The sequence below is a fragment of the Physella acuta genome, unplaced genomic scaffold (assembly GCF_028476545.2).
Source record: "Physella acuta isolate Inbredline_101_S28 unplaced genomic scaffold, ASM2847654v3 ptg000527l, whole genome shotgun sequence".
NCBI classification, from domain to species: domain Eukaryota; kingdom Metazoa; phylum Mollusca; class Gastropoda; family Physidae; genus Physella; species Physella acuta.
Window position 1 is genome coordinate 190,746 of NW_026732046.1, and position 21,362 is coordinate 212,107.

Genomic DNA, 21,362 nt, shown 5'->3' on the forward strand with positions numbered 1-21,362 from the left:
TAGAATTAGATTTAGATCTAGAATTAGATCTAGATCTACTAATTAAATCTAGATCTAGATTAGTTAGTTATTATGTCGTCACTACTATTACTATCATTTACATTCATTGACTCATTGATTGTTGTTCTTGATCTAGAAATCTAGAGTCTAGATCTAGAATCTACTTCTAAACTATAATATACATCTAGATCTAGATCTAAAGTGAAATAGATTAGTTAGATTCTATATCCACTCTATTACCCAACTATATGTCTGTATCACTATCTATGCCTATCGTGTCAATTTACATCATGACAATCATCATGATCATTAACCTTAGACTTTTGAAAAGTTTTGGCTTTTGGTCTAATCTACAAACTTGACTGCCGACATTAAGTCTCAGCTACAACTTGACTGTCGACATTTAAAATTTAACTGAACATAACATAAATTGCCGGAACAACTAAACATCTAGATCTAGTAATAAGTAAGTAGGCCTTATGTAGTTAAATTATTGTTAAATTATTACTAGGCCTAATTTGAACAAATTGCTAATATGTTTTAGATATCTAAAGTAAATTCTGAGCCTAGGTATGATATAAATAGTAATAGACTCTAATTGAATTTTATTATTACAAAATCAAGATATCTACTATTTAGACCTTGGAGGTCTTAGTAAAATGCAAAATGCAAGTTGGAGCATAAAATGTGAAAAAAAAATGCTAAAGATTGGTTAATTTCTTATACCAATCAGACGAGGTTAAGATGCAAGACAAAACATATCAACAGCACTTTACTGCCTCACCAAATTGCATCTCGCATTTTACTCACACCCTTGATGCTCTTCTGACAAATAAATAACATTTATAAGCCTAGAGCCAGGCTACATTGTTTATTGCCTAATTTTAAAATGTAAACAATAGAAACATGCACTGTAACATAGCCAACATAAAAATTTAAAAGCAAGGTACAATTCAATTAAAGTTAACCAAGAGCAGTTAGTTTAGTCAACAGCTTACATAGGGCATTAAGCACACAAAACAATACATTTTCTTTTTGTTTTAAAATATATATGTAAGCCCTGCTAGGGGGGGATACCTAATATCTACCCTTCTAGGCTTATCTAACTAACTACAGTCCGGTCAGTGCAAGTCCGGTAACCCAGACTGGTTAATAACCTAACCTTAGTCTAAATTAAAAAAACAAAAAAACTTAACAATTTAATATAAAATTTATTCAACAAAATATGGAAAACATAATAAAACACTATAAAAATAACCCTACGTTACCATACACCACATAAACGTGACACAGAAACTCTTCAACACACAGGCCTCGACATTCCAGCAGAATGTCCCTCCATGTCGACACACCACATTCACGAACAAAGAAACCAATACTACGAACAAAGAAACCAATGCTACGCACAAGAAAATAGTCCCTAATACAATAATCAGTAACTTACATTCAGGATATAAAGCAAAGTGGAGCCACACTCCAAAACAAAGTTTGCATAAATAATAACATCAAAATATAAGCAAGACACAATAACCAGGCTATAAATCATTTTAAAATAAAAATCATATCAGCGCCATAATAGCGGACTACTTAACTAAAAACCACAACAATCCTCAAAGGAACATAAAAAGCGACATTCGCCTTCTTAGTTACAAATAATTATAATAACAGATAAACACACTCCAGCCGCTCACATACACGCCCCTTAAAGCTTGCGGTCACCGCAAACTAAATAACTTGAAAAAAATCAGCCCACAGGGTATAATCATAAATGTTACAAAAATACAAAAACTTTGCACAATCACAATTTTGCAAAAGAACTTGCAAAAAAATCAGCCCACAGGGCACAATCATAAATTTTACAAAAAACAAAACTTTGCAAAAAAATCAGCCCACGGGGCACAATCATAAATTTTACAAAAAACAAAATTCTGCAAAAAAATCAGACGATGTGGCTGTAGCAGCCGGCGGTACAACTTTGACCGGCCTTGGGGAGGGCGGTTGAGCCTTGGGAGGCACATATCTCCTAATCTGTGTGCTGGCCACCCGGCGGGTGCCAGAAGGGCTATCTTTCTTTTTAATGGCGTAACACCCGCCGGTGATCGGAGGTAATTCGACCACGACATAAACTGTCGGGCCGTCCAGGTCTGCTATTTTGCGTCTGCCAAGTGGGGGTTGTCTCAGAAGGACCAGGTCGCCTATGGCCAGTTCAGCTACAGGTGCCTTTTTGACCTGCTTGTCCTTCTTGCTTGACTCTGTCTGGGGGCATGCCCCAGCACCACCACCCGGTGCCTTAATTAAGGATGGGTTAGGTGGAACCATTGCCTCTAGTTCCTCAGATTGGTCCACCTTTACACTGGTTATGCTGGCGCGTAGGCAGGATGTTGGGCCTGATACCACTGACGGATCTGGGTGAAAAGGTTGGTCTAATGGCTGTACCACCTTGTCCTTCATTCTGGGGTCTCCTTCCGTCGCCTGAATGGTTGGTACACCCTTGGCAGGCACCAGAGTCCTTTCGCGGGGGCGGAGGACCTTGTCCCCTCGCCATACCTTCGGTGTCACTTGATTCCTTTTGGGCACATATTTCTTTGCCATATGGCAATGACGGGCGAGGTGACCCCTCTGGTGACAGTTATAGCAGCCCTTTGATTGGACCTCCGTGCGCTTGCGAGGTGCTTGGCGCACATTGGACAATTTGGTGTCCCGCGTAAAGTGCTTCAGCAGAGCAGCAAGCTGCTCGGTGAGCCTGTTGACTTTGTCCTCCAGCTTGGACCTGAACGAACATTTTTCAATGGGCCTGGCATTTATTGCTGCCACGTAGGCAGGTTCAGCAAGAGGGTCCTCGTCTCCAGACCATCGAATGGCCGCATCCCGTATGGCCAGGAAGGGGATCTTAGGGTCCCGGAAAATCAGCTCGTGCAGATGGCGTCTGACTGTGGCCTGGCTCAGGTTTTCCACAAACTGGTCTCGAAGAAACCCTGCATCAGTCTGTGGGACCTGCAGGGCACTCTGCCTCGTAACCAGGGTCTTGAAGGCCCTGTGCAGTCGGTGCGAGTAGGCCCTCACCGACTCGTGTTGGCCCTGTACAACCATCTGGAACTGGGCCATGAGCTGCGGTACTCTCCTCTTCTCGCCGTACACCTCTCTGAGGAGCCTGAGGGTGGCTTCTGGGTCATGCTGCAGGTCATCACCCCTGCAGCTCAGCTCCTCTCTCACCGCTTCCCCCAGGTACTGCCAGAGGAGGTCCTTCCTCTCTTCTACGGAGAGGTTTCCCCTGGCCCTCCAGAGGGACTGGACCTCTTTGATGAACCGGTCCACCTCATAGCCATGGCTGTCCCCATGAAACTTCCTGATGAGGATCTCCCTGGGTGGAACGATGATGATGGTTGGTGCCACCTCCGCCATCTCGTCCGAATTGGGTGTTTTAAACAACAAACGGTTACTACACTAAACAAAAACTAAACACAAATGGTTCCATAAAGGGCCTATCAAGAAAAAAAATTTATCTAAACTAACCTAGTCCTAACAAAACACAAAAAATTTAACTAGACTAAAGCACTGACCCCACTCGTGCTACCAATTTGTAAGCCCTGCTAGGGGGGGATACCTAATATCTACCCTTCTAGGCTTATCTAACTAACTACAGTTCGGTCAGTGCAAGTCCGGTAACCCAGACTGGTTAATAACCTAACCTTAGTCTAAATTAAAAAAACAAAAAAACTTAACAATTTAATATAAAATTTATTCAACAAAATATGGAAAACATAATAAAACACTATAAAAATAACCCTACGTTACCATACACCACATAAACGTGACACAGAAACTCTTCAACACACAGGCCTCGACATTCCAGCAGAATGTCCCTCCATGTCGACACACCACATTCACGAACAAAGAAACCAATACTACGAACAAAGAAACCAATGCTACGCACAAGAAAATAGTCCCTAATACAATAATCAGTAACTTACATTCAGGATATAAAGCAAAGTGGAGCCACACTCCAAAACAAAGTTTGCATAAATAATAACATCAAAATATAAGCAAGACACAGTAACCAGGCTATAAATCATTTTAAAATAAAAATCATATCAGCGCCATAATAGCGGACTACTTAACTAAAAACCACAACAATCCTCAAAGGAACATAAAAAGCGACATTCGCCTTCTTAGTTACAAATAATTATAATAACAGATAAACACACTCCAGCCGCTCACATACACGCCCCTTAAAGCTTGCGGTCACCGCAAGCTAAATAACTTGAAAAAAATCAGCCCACAGGGTATAATCATAAATGTTACAAAAATACAAAAACTTTGCACAATCACAATTTTGCAAAAGAACTTGCAAAAAAATCAGCCCACAGGGCACAATCATAAATTTTACAAAAAACAAAACTTTGCAAAAAAATCAGCCCACGGGGCACAATCATAAATTTTACAAAAAACAAAATTCTGCAACAAAATCAGACGATGTGGCTGTAGCAGCCGGCGGTACAACTTTGACCGGCCTTGGGGAGGGCGGTTGAGCCTTGGGAGGCACATATCTCCTAATCTGTGTGCTGGCCACCCGGCGGGTGCCAGAAGGGCTATCTTTCTTTTTAATGGCGTAACACCCGCCGGTGATCGGAGGTAATTCGACCACGACATAAACTGTCGGGCCGTCCAGGTCTGCTATTTTGCGTCTGCCAAGTGGGGGTTGTCTCAGAAGGACCAGGTCGCCTATGGCCAGTTCAGCTACAGGTGCCTTTTTGACCTGCTTGTCCTTCTTGCTTGACTCTGTCTGGGGGCATGCCCCAGCACCACCACCCGGTGCCTTAATTAAGGATGGGTTAGGTGGAACCATTGCCTCTAGTTCCTCAGATTGGTCCACCTTTACACTGGTTATGCTGGCGCGTAGGCAGGATGTTGGGCCTGATACCACTGACGGATCTGGGTGAAAAGGTTGGTCTAATGGCTGTACCACCTTGTCCTTCATTCTGGGGTCTCCTTCCGTCGCCTGAATGGTTGGTACACCCTTGGCAGGCACCAGAGTCCTTTCGCGGGGGCGGAGGACCTTGTCCCCTCGCCATACCTTCGGTGTCACTTGATTCCTTTTGGGCACATATTTCTTTGCCATATGGCAATGACGGGCGAGGTGACCCCTCTGGTGACAGTTATAGCAGCCCTTTGATTGGACCTCCGTGCGCTTGCGAGGTGCTTGGCGCACATTGGACAATTTGGTGTCCCGCGTAAAGTGCTTCAGCAGAGCAGCAAGCTGCTCGGTGAGCCTGTTGACTTTGTCCTCCAGCTTGGACCTGAACGAACATTTTTCAATGGGCCTGGCATTTATTGCTGCCACGTAGGCAGGTTCAGCAAGAGGGTCCTCGTCTCCAGACCATCGAATGGCCGCATCCCGTATGGCCAGGAAGGGGATCTTAGGGTCCCGGAAAATCAGCTCGTGCAGATGGCGTCTGACTGTGGCCTGGCTCAGGTTTTCCACAAACTGGTCTCGAAGAAACCCTGCATCAGTCTGTGGGACCTGCAGGGCACTCTGCCTCGTAACCAGGGTCTTGAAGGCCCTGTGCAGTCGGTGCGAGTAGGCCCTCACCGACTCGTGTTGGCCCTGTACAACCATCTGGAACTGGGCCATGAGCTGCGGTACTCTCCTCTTCTCGCCGTACACCTCTCTGAGGAGCCTGAGGGTGGCTTCTGGGTCATGCTGCAGGTCATCACCCCTGCAGCTCAGCTCCTCTCTCACCGCTTCCCCCAGGTACTGCCAGAGGAGGTCCTTCCTCTCTTCTACGGAGAGGTTTCCCCTGGCCCTCCAGAGGGACTGGACCTCTTTGATGAACCGGTCCACCTCATAGCCATGGCTGTCCCCATGAAACTTCCTGATGAGGATCTCCCTGGGTGGAACGATGATGATGGTTGGTGCCACCTCCGCCATCTCGTCCGAATTGGGTGTTTTAAACAACAAACGGTTACTACACTAAACAAAAACTAAACACAAATGGTTCCATAAAGGGCCTATCAAGAAAAAAAATTTATCTAAACTAACCTAGTCCTAACAAAACACAAAAAATTTAACTAGACTAAAGCACTGACCCCACTCGTGCTACCAATTTGTAAGCCCTGCTAGGGGGGGATACCTAATATCTACCCTTCTAGGCTTATCTAACTAACTACAGTCCGGTCAGTGCAAGTCCGGTAACCCAGACTGGTTAATAACCTAACCTTAGTCTAAATTAAAAAAACAAAAAAACTTAACAATTTAATATAAAATTTATTCAACAAAATATGGAAAACATAATAAAACACTATAAAAATAACCCTACGTTACCATACACCACATAAACGTGACACAGAAACTCTTCAACACACAGGCCTCGACATTCCAGCAGAATGTCCCTCCATGTCGACACACCACATTCACGAACAAAGAAACCAATACTACGAACAAAGAAACCAATGCTACGCACAAGAAAATAGTCCCTAATACAATAATCAGTAACTTACATTCAGGATATAAAGCAAAGTGGAGCCACACTCCAAAACAAAGTTTGCATAAATAATAACATCAAAATATAAGCAAGACACAATAACCAGGCTATAAATCATTTTAAAATAAAAATCATATCAGCGCCATAATAGCGGACTACTTAACTAAAAACCACAACAATCCTCAAAGGAACATAAAAAGCGACATTCGCCTTCTTAGTTACAAATAATTATAATAACAGATAAACACACTCCAGCCGCTCACATATATGATATAGGCCTATAATTCATGTGAAATTGGTACAGACAGCTAGTTTTTAAAATAAACTATGTAAAACAATTTAGCTTTAATAAGGATCAAAGAAAGCAATAATTTTAAAACCATGTTACCAAACACATGTAATTAAACATTGATTTCAGCAAGTTCTTTTGAGAAAACATTCTTATAACAATGTAGATAAACTATATAATTTAATGTTAATGTTAGTCCTGTTTAGCGGTAAACTACTTAACTGACCACTTTAGAATACCATATAAACAAATCTATCCATCAGTTAACTAGTTGTAAGTTACGAGTTACGCCAACACATATTCATATTTTATGTGAAATGTTCATATATATATCATTTAGCATATATCAATAAAAGGATTATCATAAAACTTATAATAAACTTTTTTTTTTGATAACCCAAGCTATTAGCTCAGTTTAACATAATGCTAACACTTTTTGTTCAACATATAACATGTAAATTAACAAAATTAAGTTAAATATAAGGTTACACATTATATTGTTCTACATCTTATAAGAAGTAAAATTTAGTTTGATTTACAACCTAAATAATGTCTACGGGGAAAAAATATTTTATAATTACTAAATTAATTGTATTTCCCTACAGGTTAAAAAGCAGAAAAGTATCCACAAATATTTTACGTGATTGGACAACCCACATAAGTTTGAGTGACTGGAGTTGAGACTGTTTCCATTTTGTCAAGCAGAGGACAAAATCAAACACAGCACACCAACAGGTAGAGCTATCAATTTCTCTGTAGCTTTAGTTAGTGAATTTACTAGTACTGTGGTCAATAAAAACAGGTTTACACCTAATATAATGATAGTAAGTTAAAGATAATTTGAGCACAACAGAGATGATTACACACAGTCTGTGTCAGCACATATTTATTAATAGTGTTTAGTACATTTTGTTTTGTTTCTTGCAGATAAATTTGTCAGAGATGGGAGATACAGGTGAAAAGAAAAGAAATCTTCAGTTGACAGGTGAATATATTTTCTATAAGTGTATGGTATATTTGTGAGGAAATTATAGGGTAGGCATTATGTATTTTCTGGTAATAATTCAAACATAATTTAAATGTCTGTTACTGTATGTTTATACTGGGATACAATATAAAAAATTTCTATAGTATCTGTATCTCAAAATGTTATAATAAATTTATTCAGGAAGAACATATAGCCAGGACAAAACACAAAGTTTGGAAGAAACAAAATCTGAAGGAGGTTTTCAAGCAGGTGAGTATTTTATTTTGTGAAACATGTACATACAATGTAGGAATTGACATTTTTACAAATTGGTTGAGCATAAGGCTGCTAACATTAAGTTAAAGAATTCTATTCCAGTTGGTAAACTGGTTCAGTCTGTAGAACATTTCATCCAGGCATCTATTGCAGCTCATACATTATTGTAAACACTTGGTCCAATGGTTTTATCACAAACAAATGTAAACTTTATTTCCTTCTAACTGTTTCTGACATTTTAAATTGTTATTCAGCTTAAAATTTACAGTTTTAGGTTGTATTCAAATTTTGTTATCTCCCTTGTCTTTTACAAATTTTACCATGTAACCTCTAAGTTCCCTCCCCTTGTACATCCCCAGGACATCATGAAACCGAGATCTGCTATGGAGGTGAAGCTGACTTACACAAGCACTGTGCGGAATGTCATAAGAATCCAGGTCATGTCAACTTTATACCTGTTAATGATTTCAACTTGGATCATCTCCCCTCACGTTACCGTGACGTCATCATGTTGGAGCTAATCAAAATTTTGTCTGCACTAACGGTCCTGATAAAGGTCAAGTACACCAGTCTAAAGAGACCAAAGTCTGTTCCATGCTTCAGTGGTCAGTACCCATTTTATAACACCAGAGGAAGTGACGTGTTGAGGACAGGGACGGGGAGGGTGTGGCATGTGGTCAAGTACACAGAGAGTGACAACAAGGTCACTTGTCCATGTGACAAGTGTCAACACTCGGACACACCCAGCAAAGTGTGGGGTGAGGTTTGTGTGGTGACAGCCACACACGTGGTGTTTGATGACAGTGAGGCGAGACAGACCAAGTGTGTTGTAGGTTTTGATGACATTAAACGTTATGGGGTCAGTCTTGATATCTTGGGGGTGGGGGAGGCAGATATTGAGGGAGACGTGTGTAGGTTTACATGTGTGTCATGTGACTTAGAGTTGCTTGATGAACTGGACAAGATGTGTCGGCACTTTGATGATCTATGTGAGAAAGTAGAGGACAAATACAAGAGATTTGATGATGTGGACAAGTTGACCGTTATAGTGTCACATCCTCATGGCTGTCCTAAACAGGTCTCTGTAGAAGAATGGACACCGATACAACTGTATAAATATCATCATGACTGTCAAAGCTGCATAAACGCATCCATTTTATGGCTTGATTTTGAAACTGTTTCATGTTTCAAGATTGAGAGTACAAACAGTTTAATAAATAATAACGGTAAGATTTTAATAGTATTGTTTCTTTTAAAAATATTTCCATTATGAAGAGCATAAAAGTTTTAAGCTCTATTTTAAATATTCATACCATTCTACAATATGATTTTAATGTGCTTGGATAATTTTAACAATATTCATTGGTATTATGGTATTATTTTTTTAATGAGTGATTTATTTCATTGTATATATTTAACGTTATTATATATATATATATATATATATATATATATATATATATATATATATATATATATATATATATATATATATATATATATACATATATATATATATATATATATATATATATATATATATATATATATATATATTTCAAGATAATGGTGATACGGAAGAAATACTGAAACACATGCGCACGTCAAAGTAAGAAATATTACTTCAAGGCGTCTTATATATATATATATATATATATATATGCATATATATATATATATATATATATATATATATATATATATATATATATATATATATATATATATATATTTATATATATATATGTGTGTGTGTGTGTGTGTGTGTGTATACTCTCACTCGCACAAATACTTACACACACTAATACCCACATTCATACTCTCACAAACATTCATTCACAAACTCACACACCCGGTCATATAGTCATGCAAATCATTATACATACATACACATTTGACCTTATTGTTTTGCTCAGAAAGGTATCATCCAACACGGCAATGTCATTTGAAATTCCAAAGACTGCCTTAGATTTTGTTTATGTGTAACACATACCATGGGTTACCCCTCAGGGGAGATAATTTCCAACTAATTTGGTAGCGGCGCTGTGGGACCGCGACTGTTGATGTTCATTTTATGGTCTTCGGTGAGCGATATTTCCTCGCGTTCGCATGACATGTGACCTCTGGGATTCTCGGTAGCTGCGACTGTGTATACTTTCATTCAAACAGCAACCTACGAGTGACCAGGACAGTTACTGACATGGGATTTAAATAACGGGTAGTATATAGACCTAATGAAGAACTATAAGCAGGGCCTGCTTGTACGTGATCTACCTATCTATTTAGTTACTTGCAATTGTACTTTTCTGTGCAATGTTGTGTATGCAATAAATAAGGATACAGAAGCAAGCAGCATCGTTGGTTTTGTTATATCTAAAGGTCAGGCCTTAAACACACTTCACCTCAGTGGGTGATCATTACAACATATCCTCATGAAGAAATTGTTACAAATAATTATCTCACCTCCTCATCATGGAGGCCATCGGGTCTTCGACAAATTCGACAAATATTTCTTTATTTGTTTTTTATGCATTACTACACCTTTCATCGTATCGCCCTGAAACTTTGGGAAGTTGTTGAAAATACTCGTGGAAAAATATCGGCGAAAAAAAAAATTCCGAATTCGCTAAGATAACGCCCCGTCACGGCGCGATTCGATTTTTCTCTATATACTGTATATAAAAAATAAAAGTCGATTGCAGTTTGACACTGTTCATCCGATCGCCGTAAAACGTTGCGGAGTATATTATGAGAATACTCCCGAAGAGGTTTCGGCGAAAAAACATTACAATTACTTATGGGCGGCGCCAGGGAGGGTGCGATTTTTGTCGATACAATGCTTGTCCCCCTGGTCTATCCTGTGAGCACAATGGCGCCTAGTTAGTTTGTAGGAGTACCCTACACTATTGACAAGGCGGCATATGACATTCGATAATTAAACCAAGCCTGGTGCCCCTGTGGTAGTGCAACTGGAGGCTCCCGAGAGCGTCTTTCTACGCCCCTGACACATGGGCTGTCGCTTAAGTGTGTTCTACCTCACTTTTACATAGTTATTAACGTACACTAAAGGCTTTTATACACAACGCACTGGGGTAGTGTAGGTAAGCCCGTGTCCCGACAAAATGATCAAAGAAATATAGCACGGGAATTATTTATATTTAAATAACTCAGTTTCAGAAAACAAGATCACTCCTCTAAAAATATAGAATTGGTGAGGCATGATGAAACCTTCAAAATATTTCGTAAAAAATTATTTTATCCCCGCGGCAACGCGCGAGGACGGACACGCTAGTATCTATCTGTCTAATCCGTCTAATCCGTCTAAACCGTATGTATGGGTCTGGGTCTGGTTATGGGTATGGGTACAGGTTCTGTTTTACATAAAGTTTAGAAAATAAGCTCACAAGTCTATGAGTATTGGAATGAAACTTCATTGATGAAACCCTCTTAAAATATTTTTTCTTAACCCGCGGCAACGCGCAGTTACTTACACGGTATATATATATATATATATATATATATATATATATATATATATATATATATATATATATATATATATATATTGTTACGTTCTGGGTTCATTTCAAATCAATAACAACGCTTCGTGTTTAACTTCACTACTTTTATTCGTCTCAATGCATTCAAGCGTACCAGAACAGCCCTCGTCCTAACCGCTACTAACCCGCTGACTGCCCCCCACAATCGTTCACTCGCCCTTTTATACCCGCATTCGACCTTGGGATTACAAGACATAAACACACAAGGGTAACTACACAGTAAGGTGAACTCCACTCACACAGGCACTCTCCCCTAGTTCTAGACTATTCTAAACTATTCTAATCTAACCTACAACTGGCCCGTAACACTACCCCCCACCTAAGTATTTGTAGTAATAACTACAAATACTGACTAACAAATCCTAGCTAAATAAAAAACACAAAGCCTTTCATACACATACACTAGTAGACAAGTTAAAAATATACATTCCGAAGAATGTATATGACAGATTGTATATACAATGAAATACATAATGACAATATACAGAACTGCTACAATTTCGAGCTAGCACAAATCATTCGTGTAACTAACAAACAAAAAAAAAATCATACACACCCAGTTGCATCGCACCGAATCTAAGAACTTTCCAGACCAAAAAAATTTTTTTTGAGTCTACCCTGTGCGCTCTCTGGCTACACTGGTTTATGACTCCTACCCATATCTCAACCATTCTGCATCACAAAAAATTTGAGTCAACCTGCGCTCTATGGCTACACTGGTTTATGACTCCTACCCATATCTCCACCATTCTGCATCACAAAAAATTTGAGTCAACCTGCGCTCTATGGCTACACTGGTTTATGACTCCTACCCATATCTCCACCATTCCACATCACAAAAAATTTGAGTCAACCTGCGCTCTATGGCTACACTGGTTTATGACTCCTACTCATATCTCAACCATTCTGCATCACTAAAAATTTGAGTCTACCCTGTGCGCTCTATGGCTACACTGGTTTACGACTCCTACCTATATCTCAACCATTCTACATCACAAAAAATTTGAGTCAACCTGCGCTCTATGGCTACACTGGTTTACGACTCCTACTCATATCTCAACCATTCTACATCACTAAAAATTTGAGTCTACCTGCGCTCTATGGCTACACTGGTTTACGACTCCTACCTATATCTCAACCATTCTACATCACAAAAAATTTGAGTCAACCTGCGCTCTATGGCTACACTGGTTTACGACTCCTACCTATATCTCAACCATTCTACATCACAAAATTTTGCAACTCGCAGTCAATGTTGTTACATACTCTGTCAAACAGCTATAGCGTCGGGCTAACGGCATCCCCACAGCATCCAACAAACGTCAGGACAGCAACCGGCACACATCAGGACAGCAACCGGCACACATCAGGACAGCAACCGTCAAACATCAGGACAGCAACCGGCAAACATCAGGACAGCAACCGGCAAACATCAGGACAGCAACCGGCAAACATCAGGACAGCAACCGGCAAACATCAGGACAGTAACCGGCAAACATCAGGACAGCAACCGGCAAACATCAGGACAGCAACCGGCAAACATCATGACAGCAACCGGCTAACATCAGGACAGCAACCGGCAAACATCAGGACAGTAACCGGCAAACATCAGGACAGCAACCGGCAAACATCAGGACAGAAACCGGCAAACATCAGGACAGCAACCGGCAAACATCAGGACAGCAACCGGCAAACATCAGGACAGCAACCGGCAAACATCAGGACAGCAACCGGCAAACATCAGGACAGCAACCGGCAAACATCAGGACAGCAACCGGCAAGCATCAGGACAGCAACCGGCAAACGTCAGGACAGCAACCGGCAAACATCAGGACAGCAACCGGCAAACATCAGGACAGCAACCGGCAAGCATCAGGACAGCAACCGGCAAACATCAGGACAGCAACCGGCAAACATCAGGACAGCATCAGGCAAACATCAGGACAGCATCAGGCAAACGACAGGACAGCATCAAGTTTGTGCTTCTACTTGATTTATACTGGCCACCAGTTGTTACGTTCTGGGTTCATTTCAAATCAATAACAACGCTTCGTGTTTAACTTCACTACTTTTATTCGTCTCAATGCATTCAAGCGTACCAGAACAGCCCTCGTCCTAACCGCTACTAACCCGCTGACTGCCCCCCACAATCGTTCACTCGCCCTTTTATACCCGCATTCGACCTTGGGATTACAAGACATAAACACACAAGGGTAACTACACAGTAGGGTGAACTCCACTCACACAGGCACTCTCCCCTAGTTCTAGACTATTCTAAACTATTCTAATCTAACCTACAACTGGCCCGTAACATATATATATACATACATATATATATATATAAATATATATATATATATATATATATGTATATATATATATATATATATATATATATATATATATATATATATATATATATATATATATATTTATTTATTTATTAATTTATTAATTTATTTATATACATATATATATATAAATATATATATATATATATATATATATATATATATATATATATATATATATATATATATATATATATATATATATAAATATAAATTAATCTTATTTTCCTTTTTGCAAACCTTCAAAAATAATTTTAAAATTATTTTAATGAGTATTAATAAATTGAACGTGTGTATTTTGTTTCAGAATATCATTGCTTTTTGCAATAATTGCATCTACTGTTTCGATTGGAATTTTTCTCTTCGCTCAATCAGTCACAGAATTAAATTGGATCACAAACTTGAATGTAAAAAATATATTTCCTTATCGTAACACTTTATAGATAACATTTATCAATAACGATCATCTTTTTCTTTTTGTACTCAATACATATTTAGCCGCGTATCAATAATACAGAAGGGTTATCCATTAATGACACCCAGAACAATTTTAGACTCCCCCCTCCCCCACACTTCTGCACCAGTCTACACCCCCTTCCCTCGCTGCAGATGTGGATCCCCACAAAAGCATAGTAGACCTCTCCAAACTTACTTCCAATTTACTTATTCAATTATATGTATGTAGACCTTTAATTAAAATGGATTTTTTAGTTCAAATATTTTAGACTTTTCTAACTGAGGGTAGTTTGAAGATAAATTACAATATTTAAAAGTTTTTTTTCGAAGAGCTGAATATTTGCACCTGTTCAATTCACGTGATCTTACATTTCGCCCCAGTGTAAACAATATATGGGTATAGTTTAAGGTATAAAACCTAGTGAAGTTCAAGGATGGTTTGGGTTCTAACGATGATTTTAAACTAAAAGTATATGGTGTGTACCTTGAAATACTTTACTTACCTAAACATCGACGATTTAACGCGTATGTGTATTCTTTAACTCTATATGTTTTGTAAATAATTATAACTTTAACTAGTTCTAGACGATATATTGTCTCCGAAAAAAACTTTGTTAATTCTTCCCAAATATGTCGACCGTTTAAAGAGGTTATTGAATACATATTTATATTTTATAGTTATAATAAACGACTGTCAATACTAAGCGTGTGAATGCAAGACTAGCATCTATCTATCTCTATATATAATTCTCTTCATGGGGGACCATGCGACACACCACGTAGAAGCACGCCAGCCCTCCCCTTCCCTCGCTCTACAGGTATGCTAAACAGACCATATCGCTACCACCACCACCCACACCACTCTAGTGAGCTGTTTACAATCGTAACTCCGGGTCGAATTAGTGACGGCTATTATAGGCAGATAATTTAGTTTTTAAACGATTTGAAACGAATGGGAGGTAAAACAGGTTCTGCTTAATCTTCTCCTTGTCTTCTGTTAACTTTCGTCACAGAAGGCTGATTTCATTAATGAAGGGGGGGGGTGTCATGCAAAACAGTGTGTACCCGCAGCAGTGTGTACCTCAGTATCTCCTGTGTCCTCATGCTTTGGTATCTCCTACAGTCGTCTGTGCCACATTTGTCCCTGAAACTTTGTTTTGATTTTGCCCCTTTGTTTCCTAACAATGGCCACCGCTTCACATATATTTCTTGGAGTCAACAGGTCTGTCAATGTAGTCGAAATTCCTTTATCAGATAACTGTTTATCTCTATTAGTGGCATATTTCTGGAAAAATGTCATCGACGAAACTGTTGCTCTCGAACTTCGCAAGAAGGCTGTAAGCTTTCTTTGCGAACATTGGGACAACTATAACGACGCCCTGTCCGTTGTTCTTACTCACGGAAACACGGATGTTCCCCAACATTACACATTCCAATAATCTTCTGGAAAATGGCAGAAGAGATTTAGAGGAGATTTAGAGGAGGCGCAAAGTGATAGGTAGAATGCCTGTTGTTGCCATTCACGACACTGAACGTTATTACCTCAGGCTTCTTCTTACCCGTTCCGTAAGCATCACGAGTTTCAAGCATCTACGAACTGTCAACGGCGTGGAATATTACACTGTCAAAGAGGCGTGCCAATCAGCTATGTATAAATACATATTTATAACATATGGGTATACCGTCTGAGGCTTTCTAAATAAATGTTCATACATTTTAAGTGCACTACTGTATCCAAGGGCGTAGCGAGGGGGGGCGGGGGGTGCGGACCGCACCGGGTGACACCATTTAGGGGGGTGACACCAAGGCAAAAAATAGGAAAATATATAGAGAAAAACTCGAGGGGGGGGGGGTGCAAATCGAAAGTTTGAGGGGGGGGGGGGTGCAAATCGAAAACTTGAGGGGGGGGTGCAAATCGAAAGTTTGAGGGTGGGGGTGCAAATCGAAAATTTGAAAGTTTGTCCCTGGGAAGGGTCTCTATGCCTCTGGGGGGTTGACACCATTAAGTGCCGCACCGGGTGACACCCGACCTCGCTACGCCACTGACTGTATCTATGGACTAATAATTATTTCGCCAAAAATATTTTATTTATGGAACACTTGCACGGTTCCAGCCACCATTGCATCGCTTATAAATATGTATATGTATAAACATATTGTTTATAATAATGCAGCATGTATTGCCTTTTAGGATGGTGTGTTAACAATGGCGTATGTAAATTCAAATGCTCTTATTGATAAAGGTAATTATAGAAAACGACCATAACGTTTAGAATTCGAATGAAACTTATTATATTTTGATGACATGTTAATGTTATACTATTTAATGGATATCAATTTTACATCGCTCACAATATCGTAGTCTTAGTTGAAATTCATCGTAAATGATTAAAGTAAGTTTGTTTAGAACCTTTTGAGAATCGAATTGATATTTATCCTTACTAGTAAATCTACATGGGATGTAGCCCATCATAAACAAAACTTAAAGCCAAACACCTTTCTAAAAGATAGGCAAGTTCAAATAATGATTTTAAACGTTTCGCTTATTTATAGATGCACGTCCAGGAATGTATCCACCAGTTACAGCACATCTAAGACTTTATCCGTCTGTCCGTTACCCTGATATAGACAATCAAGAAGGTAGACCTATCTTTGTGTCATTTTCTATGTTGACATTGGTATATAATTAAATTATGCTGAACATTGTTTATTGCTATCAACTTATCTAAAATACCATTTTGCGGCTTTTGTATATTGTTAGTATCAGGACAGTTAGGATTTAATAGACTTTGTTTTAATTGGAAAATAACATTAAATACCTGTTTTCTTTATAAAATGAAAAAAGCTCCAGTTTTATGACAAACAATTGTCCCTACGTAAATTTTTTTTTTAGATGTTGCATAATGCAGCAGGTTTTAAGGAACTGTGCCAGCAGTACCAAGTACTTTGTACTAGCAGTTATTACGTACCTCTATCGGTTGGTAAAGATAACGCAATACCCAAGTTCGTTTTGGATGGTCACAGACTGCTGACTTACGAAACCAAAAGATTACCAGACAACAAAAACTCTCCGTGGACTCAAATATAATGTCAAGGGTAAAAACGCACGAAGACAACTAATAATACTTTAAATCAAGCTACAACCTTCTAATATGTATACAAGTCTAAATAATAAATAGCTATGTAAAATCAAGAGAAATATACAAATAATGAAAGACCCAAATTACAAGTTAAAGAATAACACACTGAAACTACTAACACTGGATAAGGTACCTAAGTAATCAACACAACCTACAAGTTATTAAAATGAGACACAGAAAAATACTGAATACACTGATACTTAGAGATAATTACTGCTTAACTAGAAAATACAACATGGCGTCGTACGTGGCTCTCTCTCTCTCTCTCTCACCGTAGATATCTAGTGGGCTCCCGTGCGAGGAAAATTTCTGCCTTATATACGACTCCAAAATTATGGGATGTCGACCTCAATGTCATGGACTATTGGGGGGAAGCAGCCAAAGCACGAGTCACACGAAATCAGTGGTGATTACTATCACATGAGCGTGATGGAAAATTTCTTTAGTTTGAACAACAGACCACTCAAGGCCAATCAAATAATCATAAAATCAAACAATTTAAAAAAGAAGACCTAAGTAGGTCACACAGAACAAAGTTAAATTGTAGCAGTACAACGTTTAACTGTAGCAGTACAACGTTTAACTGTAGCAGTACAACGTTTAACTGTAGCAGTACAACGTTTAACTGTAGCAGTACAACGTTTAACTGTAGCAGTACAACGTTTAACTGTAGCAGTACAACGTTTAACTGTAGCAGTACAACGAGTTTGTATTGCAGGAAGGACGCATGGCAATGACATAGTTTATTTGTGCTAACACAGTAACGCCATTGCCGGTTAAGAAGAATTTCTTCTAAAAATCTTCTGTTTGTTAATGTTATTAACCTTGTGTAAATGGCTTAAGAATACCACTGAGTTATAATTATTATCCTAGTATATATATATATATAAATATATATATATATATATATATATATATATATATATATATATATATATATATATATATATATATATATATATATATATATATATATATATATATATATAGTCAGTAGCATTGCGTACTTAAACAAGTTTGTATAGTGATCTCCAGAAAGTTTATGTTAATAATTCATAAGTCAGATTCAAGTATTTAACACCTAAATTATTATAAATAACAATAAGATATAACAATAACAGTTGCTTGTGAGTTTTCTGCTAGTGTCCAAAAATTGCTATGGTTGTTCAACAATGTATATGATTGGCTACCGTCCCACATATAGGACACTTTTTTAAACTTCATGTAACAAAGTAGCTCTATGCAAATGTTTTTCTAAAGCTTTTACTATAAACAAAAATGTAGTACTGCTATAAGATGCATAATAGTTTCAAGTTGTTTAATTTTAATTAAATTTAGAGGATATGTGAGGGTATTATCTTTTCCCAGCAACATTTTAATAGGGCTAATAAAAATCATACGGTGCAACTTTTTTTTTTAAAAAAGGATAATACTTTACATGACGCATACGAGTAAGGTATTTTAAAATTGTCCAACTCCAATTAAACAAAATATGTTTTTAAATAGCATTTTCTTAAATTTCTGGCGGTAAAGGTTTTTTTAACGGCTACAAATATAAATTAATCAATTAATTTTGTAAGATTATAATAATGTCTCAATAATTTGCAATTGTCCATTCTTATTACCACAGACCCTATATTTAGCTCCACCTCACACACAACTCTGACAATAAACCAGGAAAACAAGGAGGGCAGGAGCCAGTACGCTAGGGGTGTCAGTCTACTGCATGACAGGATACAGATTTTACGTCAAGGCTAGCTCTGTTTTTAAGTCTCCTATCAATTTCATTATTTTGATAAATATAGTACGTTTAGTAGCTAGACTAGAAAAGCAATTAATAAATTACATAGTAAGGTTCACATTCTGGTTTGAGAAAATGTAAGGTTTAAATTATTTTAAACACAAATGTTTGCATTACAACTGCAACTTTAATTAATGATGTAATATGTTTATTTTCTGATAAAGGTCTGTACTACATCTACAGCAACGTCAACTTTCAACCAAACTCCACCCGCTACTCATCAGACTTTGTCTACCAGGTACATTAGGTTACGTTAGGTTTGCCTGTCGCCCTTACTGGGACATAGGTCGCTGACAAGAGCTTTTCAGGCGTCTTTGTTCTGGGTTAGTCTCTCTAACAAGTCGCATTACTTCGCGGATTTATTTTTAAGTGCTGAAACTAACAATTTCCTTATGATAAGATTTATGGTAAGAGATATAAGCTTAGTTTATTCGTAGTGGTTGTGAAACTTTTAGAAGGAAAATATACCTTCTTACATAAATACCGGATTTCTGATGATTTAACAAAACAAACAGATATTTTTTGTGTAGAAGCTTAAGCTTTACTGTTCCAAGCCTATACTTTTGCCTTTTTAATTTCCCTTCTCTAAGGCCCAGTCGCGTGAATTTCGATCAAACATGGGTTCTGTTTACAAAGATAAATAGAAGTGTTTGACCCTTCATCACAATGCCGGTCAGAAACCTTATATTTAAAAGAGGAACAGTCGCTTTTGAAATCCTAAATTCTATACATATTATATTTTTGCTAATTTTGCTCATAAGCTTTTTTTTTAAATTACGAGTTTTCCATTTTGATCATCTACGAATTGTGAATAAAAGGAATTTATAATATTCTTTTCGATTAGACAAACTTTTAAAAAGCACGACTTAAAATCATGATATTTTGATTTTAAACCGTGTTACTGTCATCAATCTAAAGTAAACAAGCATGTTTCACAATGAACAAATCATGAAGTAAAACCTAACGACATACCTCTACCAACAGACATGGTTTCAGTACGTCCACCTGGTCTCGCCTAGCAGTCCAGCTAAATCAGGTGTGTTACTGAGAACCGTTCACACCTGTTGCAGCAACTGTACCAACAGTCAGGAAACTAGCTATACAGGCGGGTCACTGCTAGGTTACCTTAGACACACTTATAAAGTGTTTAGTTGGAAGGAAAGTTGTTTAAGAAGAAAAGAACTAATTAAGTTAATCACATAGCGAAGGGGTTTTGTGGTATTTTTCTATCCTGTCATTTGATTGATCTGATCGGTGGCTTTAAAGATGGTTTTAATATTCTTTTAAAATCAGAGCAACGATAATGTTGAATAAATATAAAGGGAAATTAACCTAACTCCAGAATAGAATAAGCTGAAACAAAATAAAGTGTAGATGTTTGAGACATTTCAAAATATGCGGGAGAAAACAAAGTATTGTTAATTTTTTTATTGAATTAGTCTCCGCTTAATAGACGTTATATGACTGAGAAAGTAACATTTTATACTAACATACTATATTCATTATTAAAGATTACTAACACAAGTTTAGCTCCACTAAGAAAATAGTACTTAAAAACTTTAAGACGAAACCGTACCAATGTGTCACGCCGTCCCGTATCAATAAACAAATATTTTCTTCCCCAGGCGGAATATTTTATCTTGAAAGTGGTGACGTAATCCAAGTGACTGTGTCTGGTCAGGGTATTGTGTCTTTTGGTCAAGACTCAACATATATTGGCCTGTATCTACTTGAACATATTAGAGAAACACCTGGTGTTTATTGATGGTGGTGGTATCAACGTCTCCACAGAGGATCAAGTGGGAATGATTGGTTAGTTTTCTTCCCCCGCCTACAAAATGTAAAATGCTGTTTCAACTATTAGTTATCTCCCCTTGTCTAATGTAACTGTTGGCTCTCTCCCCTTGTCTAATGTAAACAAACAAAATGGCGGCCCCTTCGTTAAACTTGTGTGTGTCAAGACTTGAATGTCTTCATCAGCAACTTTGTATTCTGGTGAAGACAAGAAATAAATTATTTGGTTTCTGTCACGTCATTTGT

The 21,362-nt window shown here is 38.1% G+C and overlaps 1 protein-coding gene across 1 annotated transcript; it reads left to right on the forward strand.

Moving 5' to 3' along the window:
* The first annotated feature begins 7,372 nt into the window (after window positions 1-7,372).
* On the forward strand, window positions 7,373-20,525 carry LOC131945147 (uncharacterized). The gene is made up of 11 exons (XM_059306154.1): window positions 7,373-7,506; window positions 7,699-7,756; window positions 7,940-8,008; window positions 8,374-9,240; window positions 9,578-9,623; window positions 14,233-14,332; window positions 16,573-16,624; window positions 16,935-17,021; window positions 19,152-19,274; window positions 19,487-19,560; window positions 20,307-20,525. The coding sequence occupies exons 2-11, from the start codon at window positions 7,714-7,716 to the stop codon at window positions 20,523-20,525; spliced, it is 1,680 nt and encodes a 559-aa protein (XP_059162137.1). The 5' UTR covers window positions 7,373-7,506; window positions 7,699-7,713.
* The last annotated feature ends 837 nt before the right edge of the window (window positions 20,526-21,362 follow it).